Source organism: Emydura macquarii, unplaced genomic scaffold (assembly GCF_026122565.2).
Source record: "Emydura macquarii macquarii isolate MOO-44397 ecotype Brisbane River unplaced genomic scaffold, CSIRO-AGI_Emac_v2 contig_1790, whole genome shotgun sequence".
Classification (NCBI taxonomy): domain Eukaryota; kingdom Metazoa; phylum Chordata; order Testudines; family Chelidae; genus Emydura; species Emydura macquarii.
In genome coordinates, this window is record NW_027131927.1 from 18,251,675 (window position 1) to 18,268,373 (window position 16,699).

The following is a 16,699-nucleotide window of genomic DNA, read 5'->3' on the forward strand; positions in this document are numbered from 1 at the left end:
AGTTCAAGCATTTACACTCAACAACATCCAGGGGTGAGAAAGTAATATGTGTGTATGATGATTTGTGTTTAGCTATATGAGCCGTTGACCAGGTCTTGGACTAAGGCAAAGTTCTAGCCGCCCTGATTTCACCACAAGCCTTGTTGGCTGTGACCGGTGAGAGTTAATAGCAAGGGGAACTTGCCTGAACCTAGTGACCCAACGGACAGGAGGAGTGTTTGTAGCCAAAAGGCTGTCCCTTCTCCCTCCAAATCATGAGCCTCCAATAGATCCGTTGTCCAAATTGGACTCCTGTGACTTTTGGGGGACCCCTTCTGTGTCTTGTCTCCTTTCCCTATCCCTTTCCTGCTAAATAAGTGTTCCATCATCAGATTCATTTCACCCCGGCAGCATTGCAGGCTGAACTGAAGTGGTGTGGATTCCTCAATAAGCCATCCCTGTGTGTGTGTGTGATAAGGCAAATAACAACCTAGGCAAGTGTAAAAACATGGATTTGAATAAAATAATGCATTTTAAGAAAAGCACTAGAATCTCATGGATCCAGGGTATCCCAGTTATGGGATGCATTTTTAATTAGTATATTGAAGCTTAAAAAAGGGTCACCTACTTGAAATCTCAAAGCCTCCCATTAAAACAGGAAATAAAAGGAGGTTTGGGTCTAACATCTGTAAGACCCCTGTGAATCTCTGTCTCTGTCTGTGTGCCTGTCAGCATGTCTGAGTGTGAATGAAGGTACCGATTGAAATATGTGTCTCTGTAATTGTAGTATTAATACTGTTTTCTTAACTGTTACATTGTTAATATTGTTTCCCTAAGTAAAGAACTATATTGATGTAATGTAACCTGAACATTTGCACAAGTTCTTAATGTTGTGCCTTGTAAAAATGGGTAATCATGCTCTATCCTAGTCTCTCCTCGAAGACCATGCCTGTAGTTTTGGGTATTATTGTCCAAGCAGACAACAGATAACCATCTCCCTTGCTTCCCCGTAGCATGCCCAGTGGATAAGGCACCAGACAAACTTGGAGCCAGGGCCTCCTGGACCTATGCCCCACTGGTCAGTGTGCGGGAAGGGTAGGTGCCTGGACCTCTCTTTGGATGAGAGTGAGGGTGTGTGGAGAAGTATATAGCAGGACGGGTATTGGAACCTGAACTACAGAAAATGGATTCGTGGCACAGACAAACCTAAGTGTGTTATGGGTTTAATTCAATCATGGTCAGAATGTAGTTATCGTCCACAGCTATATTAATATGAGCCGTGGCCGAAAGGGGGGACTGTAAAGGAAATTATGCATGTGGAAATCATTAGCTGGAAATGTGAGAGTGGGGATCGATAAGAAAAGATATTATACATAAAAGTGTCATGAAGCTATAGGATAGGAATGTCCTTTGTAAGCAGAATTTAACAGGGAAACAAAGGAAAAGATGGAACGTATATATAAAACTGCAGTGTAAGCAGAAATACTAGGAAGAAACAGGAGATGTGTACCATCTGGTTTTAATATCTAAGGGACACCTCCTCCTTTAGGTAAAGGGTATATATATGTAACTAAGAGAAGCAGGAGGGGCTTGCAATCCGTTGTTTGCAAGTCTTCAGCTGAATAAAGGATTCTTTTCCTATGAACTGTTTGTGTCTGTCTAGCTTGTCTCGGCTGAATAAAGACCCTGACTTAATTACTTGCATGTGGGTAAACAGGTTTTATTTGCTTAGACCTGTGGCCGTAATTCATGCATGTCCCTAACAGGCAGCATTATAAGAACACTCTCAAAGTGAGGGGAATGGGGAAATGTCTAGATCACAGTTATGCAAATCTCTAGGACCTACCTAGGCTCAGAAAACGACCCATTGTTGATATGGATTATCAGCAACAGGGCTCCCCAGACTCCACATAACTCATGTTGAAAATGGCTTACTGCTAAACAATTTTGTCTCCTCAACACCGTTATCATGACAGTGAATCCTGGCAAAACAGGGTCTCTGTGGACTGGGCTGCACTGGGGTTCCACCTTTTAGAAAATGTCCCCTATGTAGATAGATGAAGTTTAATGATCTAACAGTGTTGAAAATGCTTGTTTCTCATATCTTCACTAGTAACTGAATGGTTTTCAACACAAGATGAGGGACATAGAGGAATAGTCATAGGGTAGCCCTGACTGGAGTGCCCCCAGGCAGCAGGCCACAGCATGACAGGCACTCCTGCCTCAGTTTTCCTCCTTCCGAATCCCTGAAATAGTTCACAGAGCCTTTCTAAGGGCAAATACACTTGTGGATTTATCACAAGCGTCCCAGGCATGTAAATCAAAACAAAAATCCCCCAATCATAACGCAGAATTCCCCAGCATAGTCCAGACAGAACATGCCATATACAGCCTGGCATCCCCCACCACAGCCTGGCTCTCCAGCACAGCCCTGACATTGCTCAGCACACTTCAGCTCTGCTGCAGCACATCCCTGATGTCCCTCACCATGCCCCAGCTCTCTGGCCCCCTGGTTCCGAGAACCAGCAGGCATCTCTTGGCACAGCAAGGACAGCAGGCTAGCCCTTCCACTGGCTCCCTATCCCTTAGCCCAGGGGTACCCAACTTTTTTGGCTTGAGGACCAGAGATACCATTTTTACAACCCTGAAGGGCCACCAGTCTCTGGCAGCAGCCCCCCCACTGCAGCCAGACGGAAGGAGTTCAGCTAGAAGGCTGCCTTCTCTCTCATCTCCTGTCCCCCTGACTGCAGGCAAGAAACTGCACGTCCTGTAGCCCCGTACACGCCGTTTGGGTCCCTAGGCAGCAGCTCCCTTCTGCACCCATCAATCTCTATTTCAGGGACTCCTGGCACCCACACCCCTATACCGTATGCCTGTGGCTCTGTGTCCCCTGCATATTCCCCTCCCTCCATACCATTCTCTCCCTCCATGCCAGAGGTTCACAAACAGAGAAATACCATCCAGTAAAGGGTAGGGCCTCACAAGCTCAGCCAACAAAAAGCACAGTGCACATTTTATTTACTAAGCATTTTACTATATTAATTAATTGCCCCTCACTGCGCCCCTGTGAGGTAAACTTTACCGTCATCAGCACCATTTTATAGATGGATGGACCAACACAAATGGAGGTTAAGAGCCTGATTTTCAGAGGCATTGTGCACCAGCAGCTCCCACTGACGTCAGCTTGAGTTGCTGGTGCTCAGCAATCCTGAAAAGCAGGCCCTGCGACACAGCACAGATCAGAACCCAGGATTTCCTGGCTCCTGGGTCTCTGCTCAGGGCACTAGTCCATGTCTCTCTCTATGAGCAAAAGGGGCAACAGAAGGGTTAGTAAAGTGCAGCAAACTACAGAGAATGCATTGCAGTGGTGTCTTTAGAAACTACCTACAGCGAAGGGGGATGGTTCATTGGTCAGAGCACTAGGCTGGAACTCAGGAGACCTGGGTTCAATTCTTTGCTCTGCCACAGACTTCCTATGTGACCTTGGGCAACTCACTTAGGCTATGTCTACAGCGCAGAGGAGAGGTGTAATTCCCAGCTAGCTCTGCTTGAGCACCTAAGAATAGCAGTGTGGCCCCCACAGCTATGGCTAGCTGCCCCAAAACAATTCTACTCCACCCCCTGGGTACATACTCCAGCAGCTAGCCCGTACTGCTGAAACCACTGCTATTTCTAGGCGCTAGCACATGCACATCCCAGCTGCTGTGTTGATGTACCATTAGGGAAAGAGAATACAATGAAGATTATGAGGGGCTCAGACACTACGGGAATGAGGGCCGTATAACTACCTAAGACAGGGATACATTTCTGATGTTTTTCCTCCTTTCGTCTGTTTTACTTCATGCCACCAACTGAATTATTCATCTCAGTCTTCTAATGTTTACCTGACTAATCACAGTGGCTTTTGGGGGAGGAGAAGAGACACTTATTTCATAAAAGGAAATATCATTCTAATCCCGGTATCTCCACAGAAAACCAGGCAAGCATTTTCTGTAGATTAGGACCTTGATCATACTGCCTTCTATACATGGCTGAACTTTCTGTGCATCAGTCCATGGAACCCTTTCTAATTTTGTTGTTACCACAGAGGACGTTCTCATGGGCAGGATGAAATAAATTATTGAAAACCATAGTGTGTGACTGCAATTGTCATGTGGCAATGGCTCTCAATAAATCCCTCTGCTACACGCCAAAAGGCTGTGGTCACAGTAAGTTTTAAAACCAGCTCCTCTTTAGGGAAAAAGAGCAGTATTTTGTATCTCCTGTTTTTTCCTGTTGCTCACAGTACCTGGATTTGGATCAGATCATCCAGGCAAGAGGAATGTTGTTACACCAATGTGTTGTCCTAATTTACAACTGTGAAAGAGAAAGGAGGGGGTGCCCTTCTCCTGCTCCTGCAGAGCTTCCAAGGATGGGGAGCTTCAAGTTGCTTTCCCCCATCTAATCTATTTCTCTACACCACAGTCTCTCCTACTTCTTGGGGCTTGTGCTCCACGGTTAATCCCGTCTCTCCTTGGCAAGGTTGGGCTGCAGGGGAGAGGGAAGCAGGAGACCCACAGTGGACAGAGAAGCCAAGGGAGAGGGGTGTTCTCCCCTGTAGAAAAGGATGTGCAGGGAACGCTCTGCATGTATTTGGCACACAGCTCCCAGGCAGAGCTTCCACTGGTTTTCCTGCTAATCTGGCTCTATCACCTGAACCCTTCTCACACTGCCAGGCAGGGAAGAAGAAACTGGCAGCTTCATAATAGCTGTGGATTTTAGCTTCCTTTTTTCAAAGGAAGATAAGATTTTTTTTCTCCCCTTCCCCACACAAAATAAATTTGGCATTTCAGTGCATGAGCAGGAAGCACTACAACTAAGTCTGTGGAATGTGTAAAACCCAAGGCAGTAGGAGAACAATATTTCTAAGGTAAAAAGGACTTGGGGAGGTAATTTAACTGATCAGAAATTTTAGTACATACAATATTGCTTGTACTATAGAAACAAACAGGACCCCTGCACTGATGATTTCTGTATGACTGCACAGTTATACACTACTAAACTTTGGGGAAAGTTTCTGCAGGAAAAAATAAAACAGTTGATGGCTGAACTCAGAAAAGGGTGGATGGACACTATGTTTTGCTAAACTTCTTGCTGTGCTGAAATTTATCTGGCTCTCTGTTTCACAGAAGCTGAGAACTGTGGGTGATCATATGTGCTTCAAACACTAATGATTATGAACTACTACTAAATGTGATAATGAAACAGACACTGACATCATACTGTGCTTTGAGGCCCTCATTTAAATTGTATCACATTATTTTCAGACACAGTCACACCATCACAAATGTGGTGAGATTAATGATGAAATTAAGTGGATTCATCCCACTTCTAAATGAGCATGATACAAAACTCTGTAGATAGATAACAAATATATTTTTGCATGGCAGCATTACTATATTTCAAAAGCATACAAACATGCTAATATTTTCTACGTTGTGTAGGAGAGATACAGGCATGGTCATATTAGATATTAATTAAAAAAACCTCCAGACAATAGCAAGAATTACCAAGTCTGATTACTATACACCCACAAAGGTTAATTTCCCTAGAAACTTCAAGATAATGAAGGAAGTAACGCAATTTCGCTTTAAGTACATAAACACCTCATTCCATGCTTCCAATCTTATTGCAATTTACAGCCATATTCAGTTTAATAATCTATTAGGCCCTTTCTATGTATAACTATAATCAGTGAAACAGCTGTTCCGTAGCACAAACTGCTTTGGTAAAGAACCCACTATCGCCTTAACTCTGAAGGGTCTTGTTTCTGTGCTTTGAAATTTAGGTCTTTAACGACACATAATATCGTGGCTTCTCTCTTTATGGGGAGATGAGAGAGAGTTAGTTTGGCTGGTTCTGTTTAACCAAAACAATCCCATTTGGCATGGCATCAAAAATATCAACAGTGCAGCAGATAATATTAACAGTAAGTAAGCTTACTTCTGATTACTTTAGAAAAGCAATCTCCCAATATGTCATCCTACTAGTATTATTTTATTGGAATAGCAAATTAAAATGCTGTGTTGGTCCAGCACTGAACAAAAAGAGTCCCAACCTGGTTGTGAACTTTATTATTTATATTGGGGTAGCACCTAAACATTTCACAGAAAAAGCCCTCTTTGAATTCAGAGTTGATAAACGTAACTATTTAATATAACAAAATTCCATCTAGGAGATTTGGTGACAGTATCTTTGCGTGACATGGATACTTTTACTTTTATGTATAAATAGTCGCTATTTCAAATGAGCACCAGTTTAATGGCAAATTCTGCTGTCAGTGAAGTCAATGGCATTTTTGCCACTGAATTCATGGAGTAGATTTTGCCTTGATCGTACTGAGAAATCTGCCCATCTTCCTGTTCAAGAGGGATTAAAGAGGCCTGCTATATCAACCATTTCACTGTAGTCAACGATACCCTGACTGCAATCTTGTCCGGATCATCACAGCTCGGCAAAATGTCTCTTGAAATTTGACACTGGCTGAGTTTAACAAAGGAGCAAAAGAGAGTTAGGCACCCAAATCCCAATGGAACTCTGTGGGCACCTTGGAAAAGTCTAGCTCCTTTGAAAATAATGGCCACTATACAGCTCTCTCATCCTCACACAAATAAATGTTCAATTTCAATGCACTTAATGCTCCCCTTGAAGATCTCATTCCCAGCTAACGTTTTAGCAGCATTGGAAATACCCCTCCCCCTCTTTACTTACTTGCTGAAATTAAAGAGAAGTCTTTCAAAGACAAGGACAGGTCCTGTGCTGCTCAGAATTGTGAGTGGTTGACCAGCGAAAAGGCAAAAGACTGCTCCAGTGACCGCTGTGCCCAGAAAGCTCTCCAACACGCCCTAGAGCAGACATATAGTACAGATGTTATTTTCGATGGATACTCCTCTTCACGCTCTCTTCTGTAAGCATGAATGCAAAAACGTGTGGTTATATCAGATACCTGCATACTGTATGTAGAGGGGCATGAGATATGAGGCTCATCTGAGGACTGGTATCTAGCATAAGTGCATGCCTCGAGTTACCGATTTCATAAAATCTTTAGTTATTCATGACAAATGGATCACCAACCACACCACTGTGGTTATTTCAGATACCGAGGCTCTTAGCGTTATTTTTATTATCTGTGGAGACATTCAAAAAGTGCCTGAAAGATGCAGGTGCACAAGTCCCATTGCAAATCTCCCGTGTTAGGATGGCAGCATCCAAATGCATGCTTTTGCAGAATGCCTCACAATACAAATAATTCTAAACATGGCACAACATGGTAGGGGCAACAAAACTGTGTCAAGGTTACAGCAATGAGGTTACTCGACAAAGCTTAGCCCTTACTGTGGTGGAGCAGAATATTTTAAAAATAAATATATGTGTTTAAGAAAGCCAGACTCCTCTTTTCATAATATCTGTTTTAACAAGTGAGACTCAAACCAAACAGGACTAATTCATCCAGTAATGAAGTGTTAATATCCAAGTTCATCAGATGTCACCAGCAAGTAATAAATTCCACATTTTATGGTCTCTATCATTTCCTTTGGTAAAATGTATTAAACAGCCTAACTGAGGAATGATAAATGAATATGCTTTTGACTTTTCCTTGGATTTTCCTGTATCTTACTGCTGCACAATATCTATTTTTATAATGCAAAGCACAGATGCAACTTCAGTGGCAGGTTCGGTTTTGTTTTACAAATAAAATGTAAACAGAATTATTGGCAATGCAACGTACTGTTTTACAGAAATGATAGTAGACGAGGGATGGAATTTGCAAAAGCTCTCAGCCACCTATGGGAATAGAGTTAGGTCAACCCCACCCATAATATACGCTGGTGCATAGCAGCTTTTAAAAAAACAACTACAGGAAAAAAAAGTTTTCTTTAACTGAAAGTACATTTTCTTTTCACAGTTCCAAGGACTAAACACATGATATTTAAGTCCACTATTCTAAAATATTATTAATATTCTTTTCAGAAACTAAGTCAATGTATTTTATCACATATGTGATCAATGATCTGTTTATCGGCAAAGTGTACTGACATGACTTAAAATGTCATGCTCCACAATGTGTGGAGTTGGCTTAGTATAACTGGTGCTTTCTCAAACTATATTTCAATGGAATAATTTATTGCTGTCATCAACTTTTAAATATTTTGCCAAGTTTTATCCATTACATTTACAATCAACAATAATGACATGTGTATGGAAGGGATTTTAGACGACCATTTTATCTGGGGTCAGAAGTTATAATTTTGGCCCTGTCTACACTGAAAATGTCCCACTCTTCAATGGTGGGAGCTTTCATGTAGTCCAGTTGCAAGCTTTTTTTTTAGCCAACTATGTCGTTTCACCCTGCTCAGAATGGGTCAACATGACATGGCAGTAAGACCCTTCCAACCATCACTACCACTAGTGGAGCTGTGTTCACACAACAGCAGCTTTGGGAATGTTTTCAGAAAAAGCTCAGTTTAAGCACCCTGCCCATCGTAGTCCTGTTCTGCTTATCACCAATGCCTCTTTTCATCATTTATTCGTAAAATCCTTGTCCACACTGGGAGCAGAGCCATGCTAGGCAGGACTGAACTTAAGCTTAGATAGGTCGCTAGAAGGTTCTGGCAAGGTTTCTCTGGTTAATGCTATGGCAGTGCTTAGAGGCTGCAGCCACGTTCCAGGCCTCATTGTGCAAACACACAGAAAGACAATCCCTGCCCTGAAGAGCTTACAAGCTAAACAGATAAGGCAGGAATGGAAGCATTACTATCTGCATTTCATAGACGGAGAACTAAAGCACAAAGAAATGAAGTGACTTGCCCAAGGTCAGGCAGTATCTATGGGGCAAAGCTGGGACTTGAACCCAGATCTTCTGACTGCCAGTTTAGTGCCTTAAACACAAGACCATCACCACTCGCTACATCACACAGCATTTACAGTCACTGTGCAGGAGACCTTGATTTACTTCCTACTTTCTCTTTTCATCCTCAACTCCTCCTTTTTATAGTTTGCAGAGTAGTTAGTGTACTTTTCAAAGGAAATTCCTTGTGCCATATAGGCTACCTGGCTCATACCCAAGAGGTTCTGCCCACTGGCAGGAGAAAACACATTATACTGATGACAGCACTACCACAGCCTGGACAAAAACTTCCCAGCACCAACTAGTTAAAGATGATCTCTTTCATTTTGAATCAACTCAAACTGACTCTGTTTTTTTCTTCTTGGATCAACAGAGAGACCTTTGACTTACTACAAAGATCAAGCTGCGGCGTTTAAAGACCATTTTTTATGTTATTTCTGCATGTCTGTTAAAAGGAGCTACAGTTTCCATTTTTTGTGGATTACAATTTTAAAGTGGAGATATTTGATTTATTACAAAACACTGCACTGGAAACTTTAAAAACAAAACAAAACAAAACAAAAACTTAGAAACACTTCCAGGGCCTCTTATAAAAGAGCTATTTTCACTTCATTTTGATATATCGCCCTTTAAACTGCAAAATAGAAATTGTGAAATATTCTCATGCCTGGAAGATTCTTATTAAAATAATGTATACATGAATTATAAAGCAGTTCTGTTCTTTGGCTTTTTGATTAAACTCTGTAGTGAGCATCATGAAATCTCAGCACCTGCACCCCTACATAATAGCCATGATCTAGTTCCTGCAATTGGAGTTTTCACATTCAGGATCATGACCTAATTTGTATATCTCATTCATAGCTCTGCTTTACAGTGTGGTTATAGTTGTGCGGGCTATGCAAGAGTAACAAGAGCAAAATCAATGTGCACCTGAAGCCTGATGGGGATCAGATCTCTTGAGTGCAAGCGGTCAGAATATGTTGACAAAATATTCATGGTGCAGTGATGATAACAGAAGAGGAGACAGGCATCTGCACACCACCACCTCACCCCCCAGTTTTAAATCAGTTCTACTGTGGAGTAAGAAGGCAATATTTGAAGTCATTTTTCTTTCCATAAATTATATTGCCATGGACTATTAAACCATCTTTTTCCTAGGTAATGCAAAAATCACCATGCCCAAAATTAAAAATAAAGCTTTGTATAAGGTAACAACAATCAGTCTCTTTTCTGATCATAAATGCGCTTTAGTTGTCAAACACAGCATAATTTGGAAAGTGTATGCACCAAGAAGACAGGGGTAATGAGACGCAACAACATGATTTAAAGATAAAGGAAATGTAGCCAGGAAAACCTTCCTGATGGTGAAATATATTAGACTGTCAAACAGAATTCTAAAAGGAAGTAATGGAATTTCCATTGCTGCTGACACGTGGACCTAGATTGGATATAGAAAACGTATTGTAGGAAACAATCCTGCCCAGGCTGGAGGATGGTTTAGGTTATGTTCTTAGTCTTTTTCATTTTTAAATGCCAGTGTCAGGCATTAGTGGCAGCATGCTCTGACTTCATGATTGCCCAATCCTGCAAGTTACTGTGGCTGTAAGCAAGTCCACTGAAAAGTTCATAGCAAAGAGTCCTTGAAAAGTAGACAGGCATTACAGGGGGTCCTGGGAATTTATGAGATTTTGTCCATTATCTTTAAGGAGCTCATGAAAATGATACAATTCCTCTCAACAGAAGGAATGGCATTTGTACAACTGACTCCTCTTCTCTGATTTTGCAGTAATCACAATAAAAGAATCACAGCCAACGGCATGGATTCCAATGCATCTGGAATTTCTTTTCCTCTATATTCCTTAAAATGTCCATAATTAAGAATAGTGTGTTTTCTTAGAAACACAAAACCTTGATGCAAGGTTCCAAAGAAAGATTGGCTGTATCTGATATTCCCTTCTGGCCAGCTCCCTGGGTCAAATGCTACAAGCTGTAATGATAAACATGGATTCTGGGTATCAGGCCCCATGATATTATTTAACTATCCACAAGACACAAAAGCCATAAATTGGAACAATATACAGGAATCTCACTTCCTGAAACAGTTCGTATATGTGACAAATTGTGGAAAACTCCAAGGGCCAGATCCTCAGCTAGTGTACATCAGCATAGTGCTACTGGAGTCAATGAAGTTATGGTAGCTGATGCTCCAGCTGAAGGTCTGACCAAGTATTCATTCCTGTAATAGGGAAATATACATGGAAAGAAGACCTAATGTTTGACAAATGGGTTCTTCTCCTTCTCTTTTTGGGTAGTCCAGACAGATGGAATCTCTTCTGAAGAATCAATTCCTGCAGCAGTTTGTAATCCATAACACATTTGGTTTTGGTAATAAAGCTACTGCTCACACACAAAGATTTCTTCCTGAAAATAAAGTTTCCAAATCTTTATTCAAAGTGGCCCAGGGCCTTGCTGACATCTGCTCAATTAGATCTGCACTTTCTGAGAAGTAAATAAACGTGTAGTCACTTCAGAAATTTTGAAGGTTTTAGGTGGGCTATTCAAAAGCACTCATAAGTTGTCCTGCACTCTTTGCCCACAGACGTCAATTATCATTGACTTAGGAGGACCAAAGTTAAGCCAGGGTTTAGTGCTTTTGGAAGAAAAAAAAAATAAATAAAAAATCACACCAGTAGTAACTGAAGAAGCTCTGAGTACAGAGAATCTCCACTATGGCTCTGTGTTCCAAAATAGCCACGGAAGCTGGTGGGTGGCATTTTGCTTCACTATGTAGAACCCTACCATTTGACCAGTGGATACACCACTCCTTTCAAATAATGGCATTGTCTGCAGGTTATCTAAGGTGTGAGCAGGTGGTGACAGAGTGCTTTGGGATATCTGCTGAGACTCTCTAGTCTCTTAATCCACCAACGCATGATGCCCAGGCAGATTTGGGCAGCTTCAGTTTATTGGAGTAATGTTTTTTGTGGAACAATCTCGGTAATGATTTTCCTGTGCTTTATGCCAAATTTGTGAAATAAAATTAAATGGCTAAATCAATTAAAGGCATTACCAACCCAGGCTGTTTACAGCGCATACATCCTTTGCAGTGTTGGTGTTTCAGTTCTGCAGGACAAAAGGCATTTGCCTTGGAAAGCCCCAAGTGCATTAAAATTCGTGCTTAGAGTGGCTGAAAGACTGACTGGCGAATGATCAAATCAGACAGTGAACTGCTCAGAGAGTTAGAGTACTGTGAGAGGGTTATTCACTGAGCAGTAACAGAGATTTGGAAAGAGCAATCTCAGACAATTTCCCCATACTGTGCATTTCTATAACTCAGGAAGATTCTGGGGAGGGTGAGGCTGCTTTAAATCAAAGCAGAAAACATCTGCTCTCTTCTTGCTTCCCTCAGCCAAAACCAGCAGTGGTTCCAATGTCCTTTTCTGCTTTGGTAAGCTTCCCTGTTGCTCATTTAGAGAGAAATAATCTCCAAGTATACAAAGATAGGCAAGCATGGATCTAAGACAAGTCCTTGGCCTGTGAGGTGCTGCTCAAGGGAATCTCCAAAGCATGGACAGCCCAGAGAATGAGGCTATGTCTACACTGACAGCGGCAAATTCGCCACCATCAGAACGATTTATCTGGATCGATTGAGCAGAAGTGAAGACCTGCTCAATTGATCCGGAAGTCGATTTAATAAAACCACCTCTGGAAAAAGAGTAACGCTGCGTTGACTGGTAGGCGTTTCCCGTCAGCGCAGCATAGTGGAGACAGCGCGCAGAACAGACTTTAGGAAGTTTGCAATAAGTGTAGATCAGGCCTGAGTCTAGCTTTTGAAGAGATAAAAGGTTGCATTGTTTGGGTAATGTCTGTGTTAGCTCAACACCAACACTCACATGGGGCAACATGCTCTGTCATGCACTAGCAGAGTCCTTGCTGGATGGAGAAGGAAAATGGAGTTTTTTCCTCTATTTGCCTTTTTGGATCAGGGATTTAGAAGAAGAGGTAGAAGGAGAGCGGTCAGACTTTGGGGACGTATTCTCCAATGGAATGACCCAAAGAAACTTGTAAAAACAAGAGTTCACATTGCTTCTATTTCTCTTCTCCATCTCCATGCAGACAGAAAGACAGAACTCTGCTAGAATTAAGTAGAATTGCAGACTTTTTCCATTCAGTTTGCATGCTGGAAAATCAGCCAGTGATGACACTGTCTAGAGATGTTAAACTTAGCACTGTGTGTAGTAGCTAAGAATTTCATACAAATTTCAAAAACCTGGAAGGGATTCTGTTCTGAGTTTTGCCAGTACTCACTCTGGATACTCTTGGAAAATCTAGTAAAGGCAGAGAACACTTGGAGAAGTGATCTACATTTCTGATATCAGAGGCTGTGTCCACACTAGCAATTTTCTAAATATACTCCACCAGTATATGAACCCTTGTGTGATTTCACTGATGGCAGCATTAGTGAAGAGACACAGCTGGTGTTAATATCCCCATGTTGTCCCATCCTGCTTGGAGCAGGTCTAATGATGGTTAAACATACTAGCTCTCCAACCATTGCTACTGCCTGTAGGAGTGCAGTGGTGAGACAGGTTTAGAAAAGTGCCAGTCTAAGCAAGACCATGCCACATATGGATAGAGCTGTCACAGCTCTTGAAGATGCAGAGGGCGAAAGAGGTATTTGAAAGACAAGCGAGTGAGTGAAAGCATTCACAGGACTTAGTTATGATTTATCTCTGCTTTTCCTAGAATGTTGTCACAAAATGCTCCATTTCATTTATGTTTGCCACAGAACTGCTGTGTTATTAAAACAATATTTTTAAATGCAGAATACCAGTGGGTTTCCTTTTGAAAACTAGGAGTAAGTAACTTTGCACTGAGAGCTGAACTCTTGTAGATTCTGCCTTTCTATGCAGCATCTCTTTTGTCCAAGTAAGTGGAAAGTCATAGCTAGTTAGGACTAACACAAAGCAAACAATGGACAGTGCACTGAAGTCTCTCTTCTCTGTCCTCTCTCTTTCACCTTCATACGCAATCATGGCTTCAGATTCTCAGAAACAATTGTAAGAAACACGACTGTCACTTTCTTCAAACAAATTCCAGATTAAATCAGAGAAAGGCAGCATGTTCAAACATAAAGAAGTTTCACAAGGTTTTGGAAGAATAAATTTAGCTCAGCCTGAGAGATGTTAAACAAAATGTGTTTATACATCGTTCTCTGCACCTGGCAGCCTCGGTATTGTGAAAGATAACAAAGGGCTCCCACTGGAGAATAAAGATGATCAGCTTCTCTCTTGGAAAGTTCCCCTGTTCTATCATTGTTTTGTTTCAATGTCTCATTGTATGGGCCCCTGGTGGCAGAAAGTCTCCCAGGGAAAAGGCAGCAGCAGCAAAAAATGACCACAAACTCTGCATGGGGACAGAGCTGGCCCAAAGGTGGACAGCAAAGTGTGGGATGGCTTCATGGCCAAGGTAGCCAAATCAATGCATCTCCTCGACAGCACCCACACGTGTCTTCTGTGGACGCTTTGGAGATGCCCTTCTGCTGATGGAAACCTCACAGAAGAGTAGCAGTGGAAATACCTCTCTGTCTCAGGGAATCAAGCCCAACACTGAGAAGTTATTATCCAGTTACCAAAATGGATTGCAAAAGCACAGTAAACTTGCACAGAGTATCACAGCCTTACATCACTGGCAGTCCTCAAAGGATGGACAACATACAGTTATGGTTGCTGTTGTTTTGCTTACCCAAAGAGATACCATTCCTTTAGCAAATAATAAAGTAAAGTAAATTTAATTATTGTTAGGACAATCTGAGCTGCTTTCTGGGCATTATTTAATTGCCATTGAAGCTAAATAAATAAAGTAAATATTTGTTTTTCAATTTTAAAAAGGCCAAAGGAGAATTAAAGCACACTGTTAAAATTTAAGCATACTTAGGTCTTAGATAAGCAATCGACAGTAAAGTTAACATAGAATTATTTTTGTTTGGGCTTTTTATATTATCAGTCACATCCTGAAGCTCTCACTTTAATCCTTACTCATGCGAAACTCAATGGACTTCAATGGAGAACTGTCTTAGTATGCAGTAAAAGTGTCGGGATTTGATCCTTTTATTATTATTATAGAATTCATAATTCTACACAGCTCACATTTTGTCTGTAGTGTCTCACTCTACTTCAGCCTTAAAACACATTTTAAATGATTCCTCAATCTACCTCCTTATCCCTTTTGTTTCCGGTGGACAAGCATCCCAGCAAAGCTAAGCATCCTGCAGAACATGCCCTGTTAAGCTCTAATTCCATGGAAAGTGTGAATCAGAATTAGTACACGTAATTCAAGTTAAACAATGCACCAAGGAACAGAAAAACAATTAGCACACTTGAAGAGCTCCAGTAATTTTTATACAGAAATTTCCTCCCCTCTTTCTCTTGTCTATTGCTCCAACACAATTTAATATAACTGCATCTACAATTACTAAAAGAACAGAAGTACAACAGGCACAGAAGTGAGGTCAATCTGAGTCAGAGCAGCAGGATAAATTTTTATACAATCTTTATACATGGCCCATCAGCTTCCCTCTGACTGTGGAAGGAAATTTGGCCCTTCGGAATGATTTCCTAACCTGCATGTTGTCTGTAGCATCACCGAGCAGACCTCCAAAAGTGATAGCGTTGGTCACTGTGGCCAGGTAGATGAAGAGAATGGCTGAAAGAGCTTGGATATTAAAAGCATCATAGAAATCACTGGCAAAGAAAGGTATTTTCCTCTTTACGTCTTTGATTAAACCACCACAAAATCTGAGGAAATAAGATAAGGTAAGATAAGAATAATGTGAAAAAGTCTTACAATAACATTCACCATGATGAACAACTAACGAGGGACATCACCAGAAATGAGAGACTATGCAATCCAAAAGGATATGGATCACTGCAGTTATTTCTACATATGTTGGTAGGGTGGCCAAACCATGGCTCGCGAGCTGCAATGAGGCTCACAGAGCCCCCGAGTTTCCCCCCATTCTCCATCTACCAATGTGGGGACCTTGGGGCTTCTGCCCTGCAGGATGATGGGACTAGGGGCTTGTGCCCAGCAGGGAGATGGTCTTGGGGCTGAAGTCTCAAGCCGCAGCAGGCATGCCACATGGGGCTGAAGGCCCAAGACCCACGTCGCCACAGGGCAGAAGCCCCTAGCCCCACCACCATGCCACAGGGCAGATACTCTCCAGCTCTCAAACTTCTGAAGATTGTTGCATGCAGCTTGGAGGGTCAGTAAGTTTGGCCACCCCTGGCATAACAGATGGATGTTTGAGCCAGATAATCTGCTAAATTGAAAATGCTTCAAAATATTCACCAGAAGTAGAATTGGGAGTAAAAAAGTACAGACAAGTGAAAGAGGGATCACCAGTCCAATAGCTCCTCCTTGATTTGGGGGGTAAGGGAACTCAAGGAATAGGTAGCACATTCTCTTTAAATAATCAGGAACGGAATAGAATTTGATTTATATACATTTATGGTGGGCACTCTACAGATATGGTAAGTAACTTCACACTATTAGAGTGACTTTGGTACAGCTGCCCATAAGCTTCATCCATTCAGCATGAAAAGCCAAAATCTCACTTCTTAGCTGCTCCCATAAAGTCCACCACCACCATCACCTCACAGGCATAACTGCACTTTGACCCATCTACCCCCCAAACTTTAATATACCAAATCTGTAACATTCTTAGGCAATTCAGACGCAACACATTAAGAAAGGTGATGCTAGCCAGGCACACAGGGTCACTTTTATGGTTCTTTGTGAAAACATGAATTTCTTGCCTTTCTAAGAGTGAAC

The 16,699-nt window shown here is 41.7% G+C and overlaps 1 protein-coding gene across 3 annotated transcripts in view; it reads right to left on the bottom strand.

The window, feature by feature from the left end:
- Positions 1-16,699, bottom strand: part of SLC4A4 (solute carrier family 4 member 4) — a 260,171-nt gene that overhangs the window by 57,427 nt on the left and 186,045 nt on the right. For all 3 annotated transcript variants that reach the window (XM_067557015.1, XM_067557014.1, XM_067557013.1), the window contains 2 exons: positions 15,489-15,663; positions 6,730-6,863 (listed from right to left, as the gene is read on the bottom strand). In XM_067557015.1, coding sequence (XP_067413116.1) covers positions 6,730-6,863; positions 15,489-15,663 — 309 coding nt within the window. The remainder of the gene's footprint in view (positions 1-6,729; positions 6,864-15,488; positions 15,664-16,699) is intronic.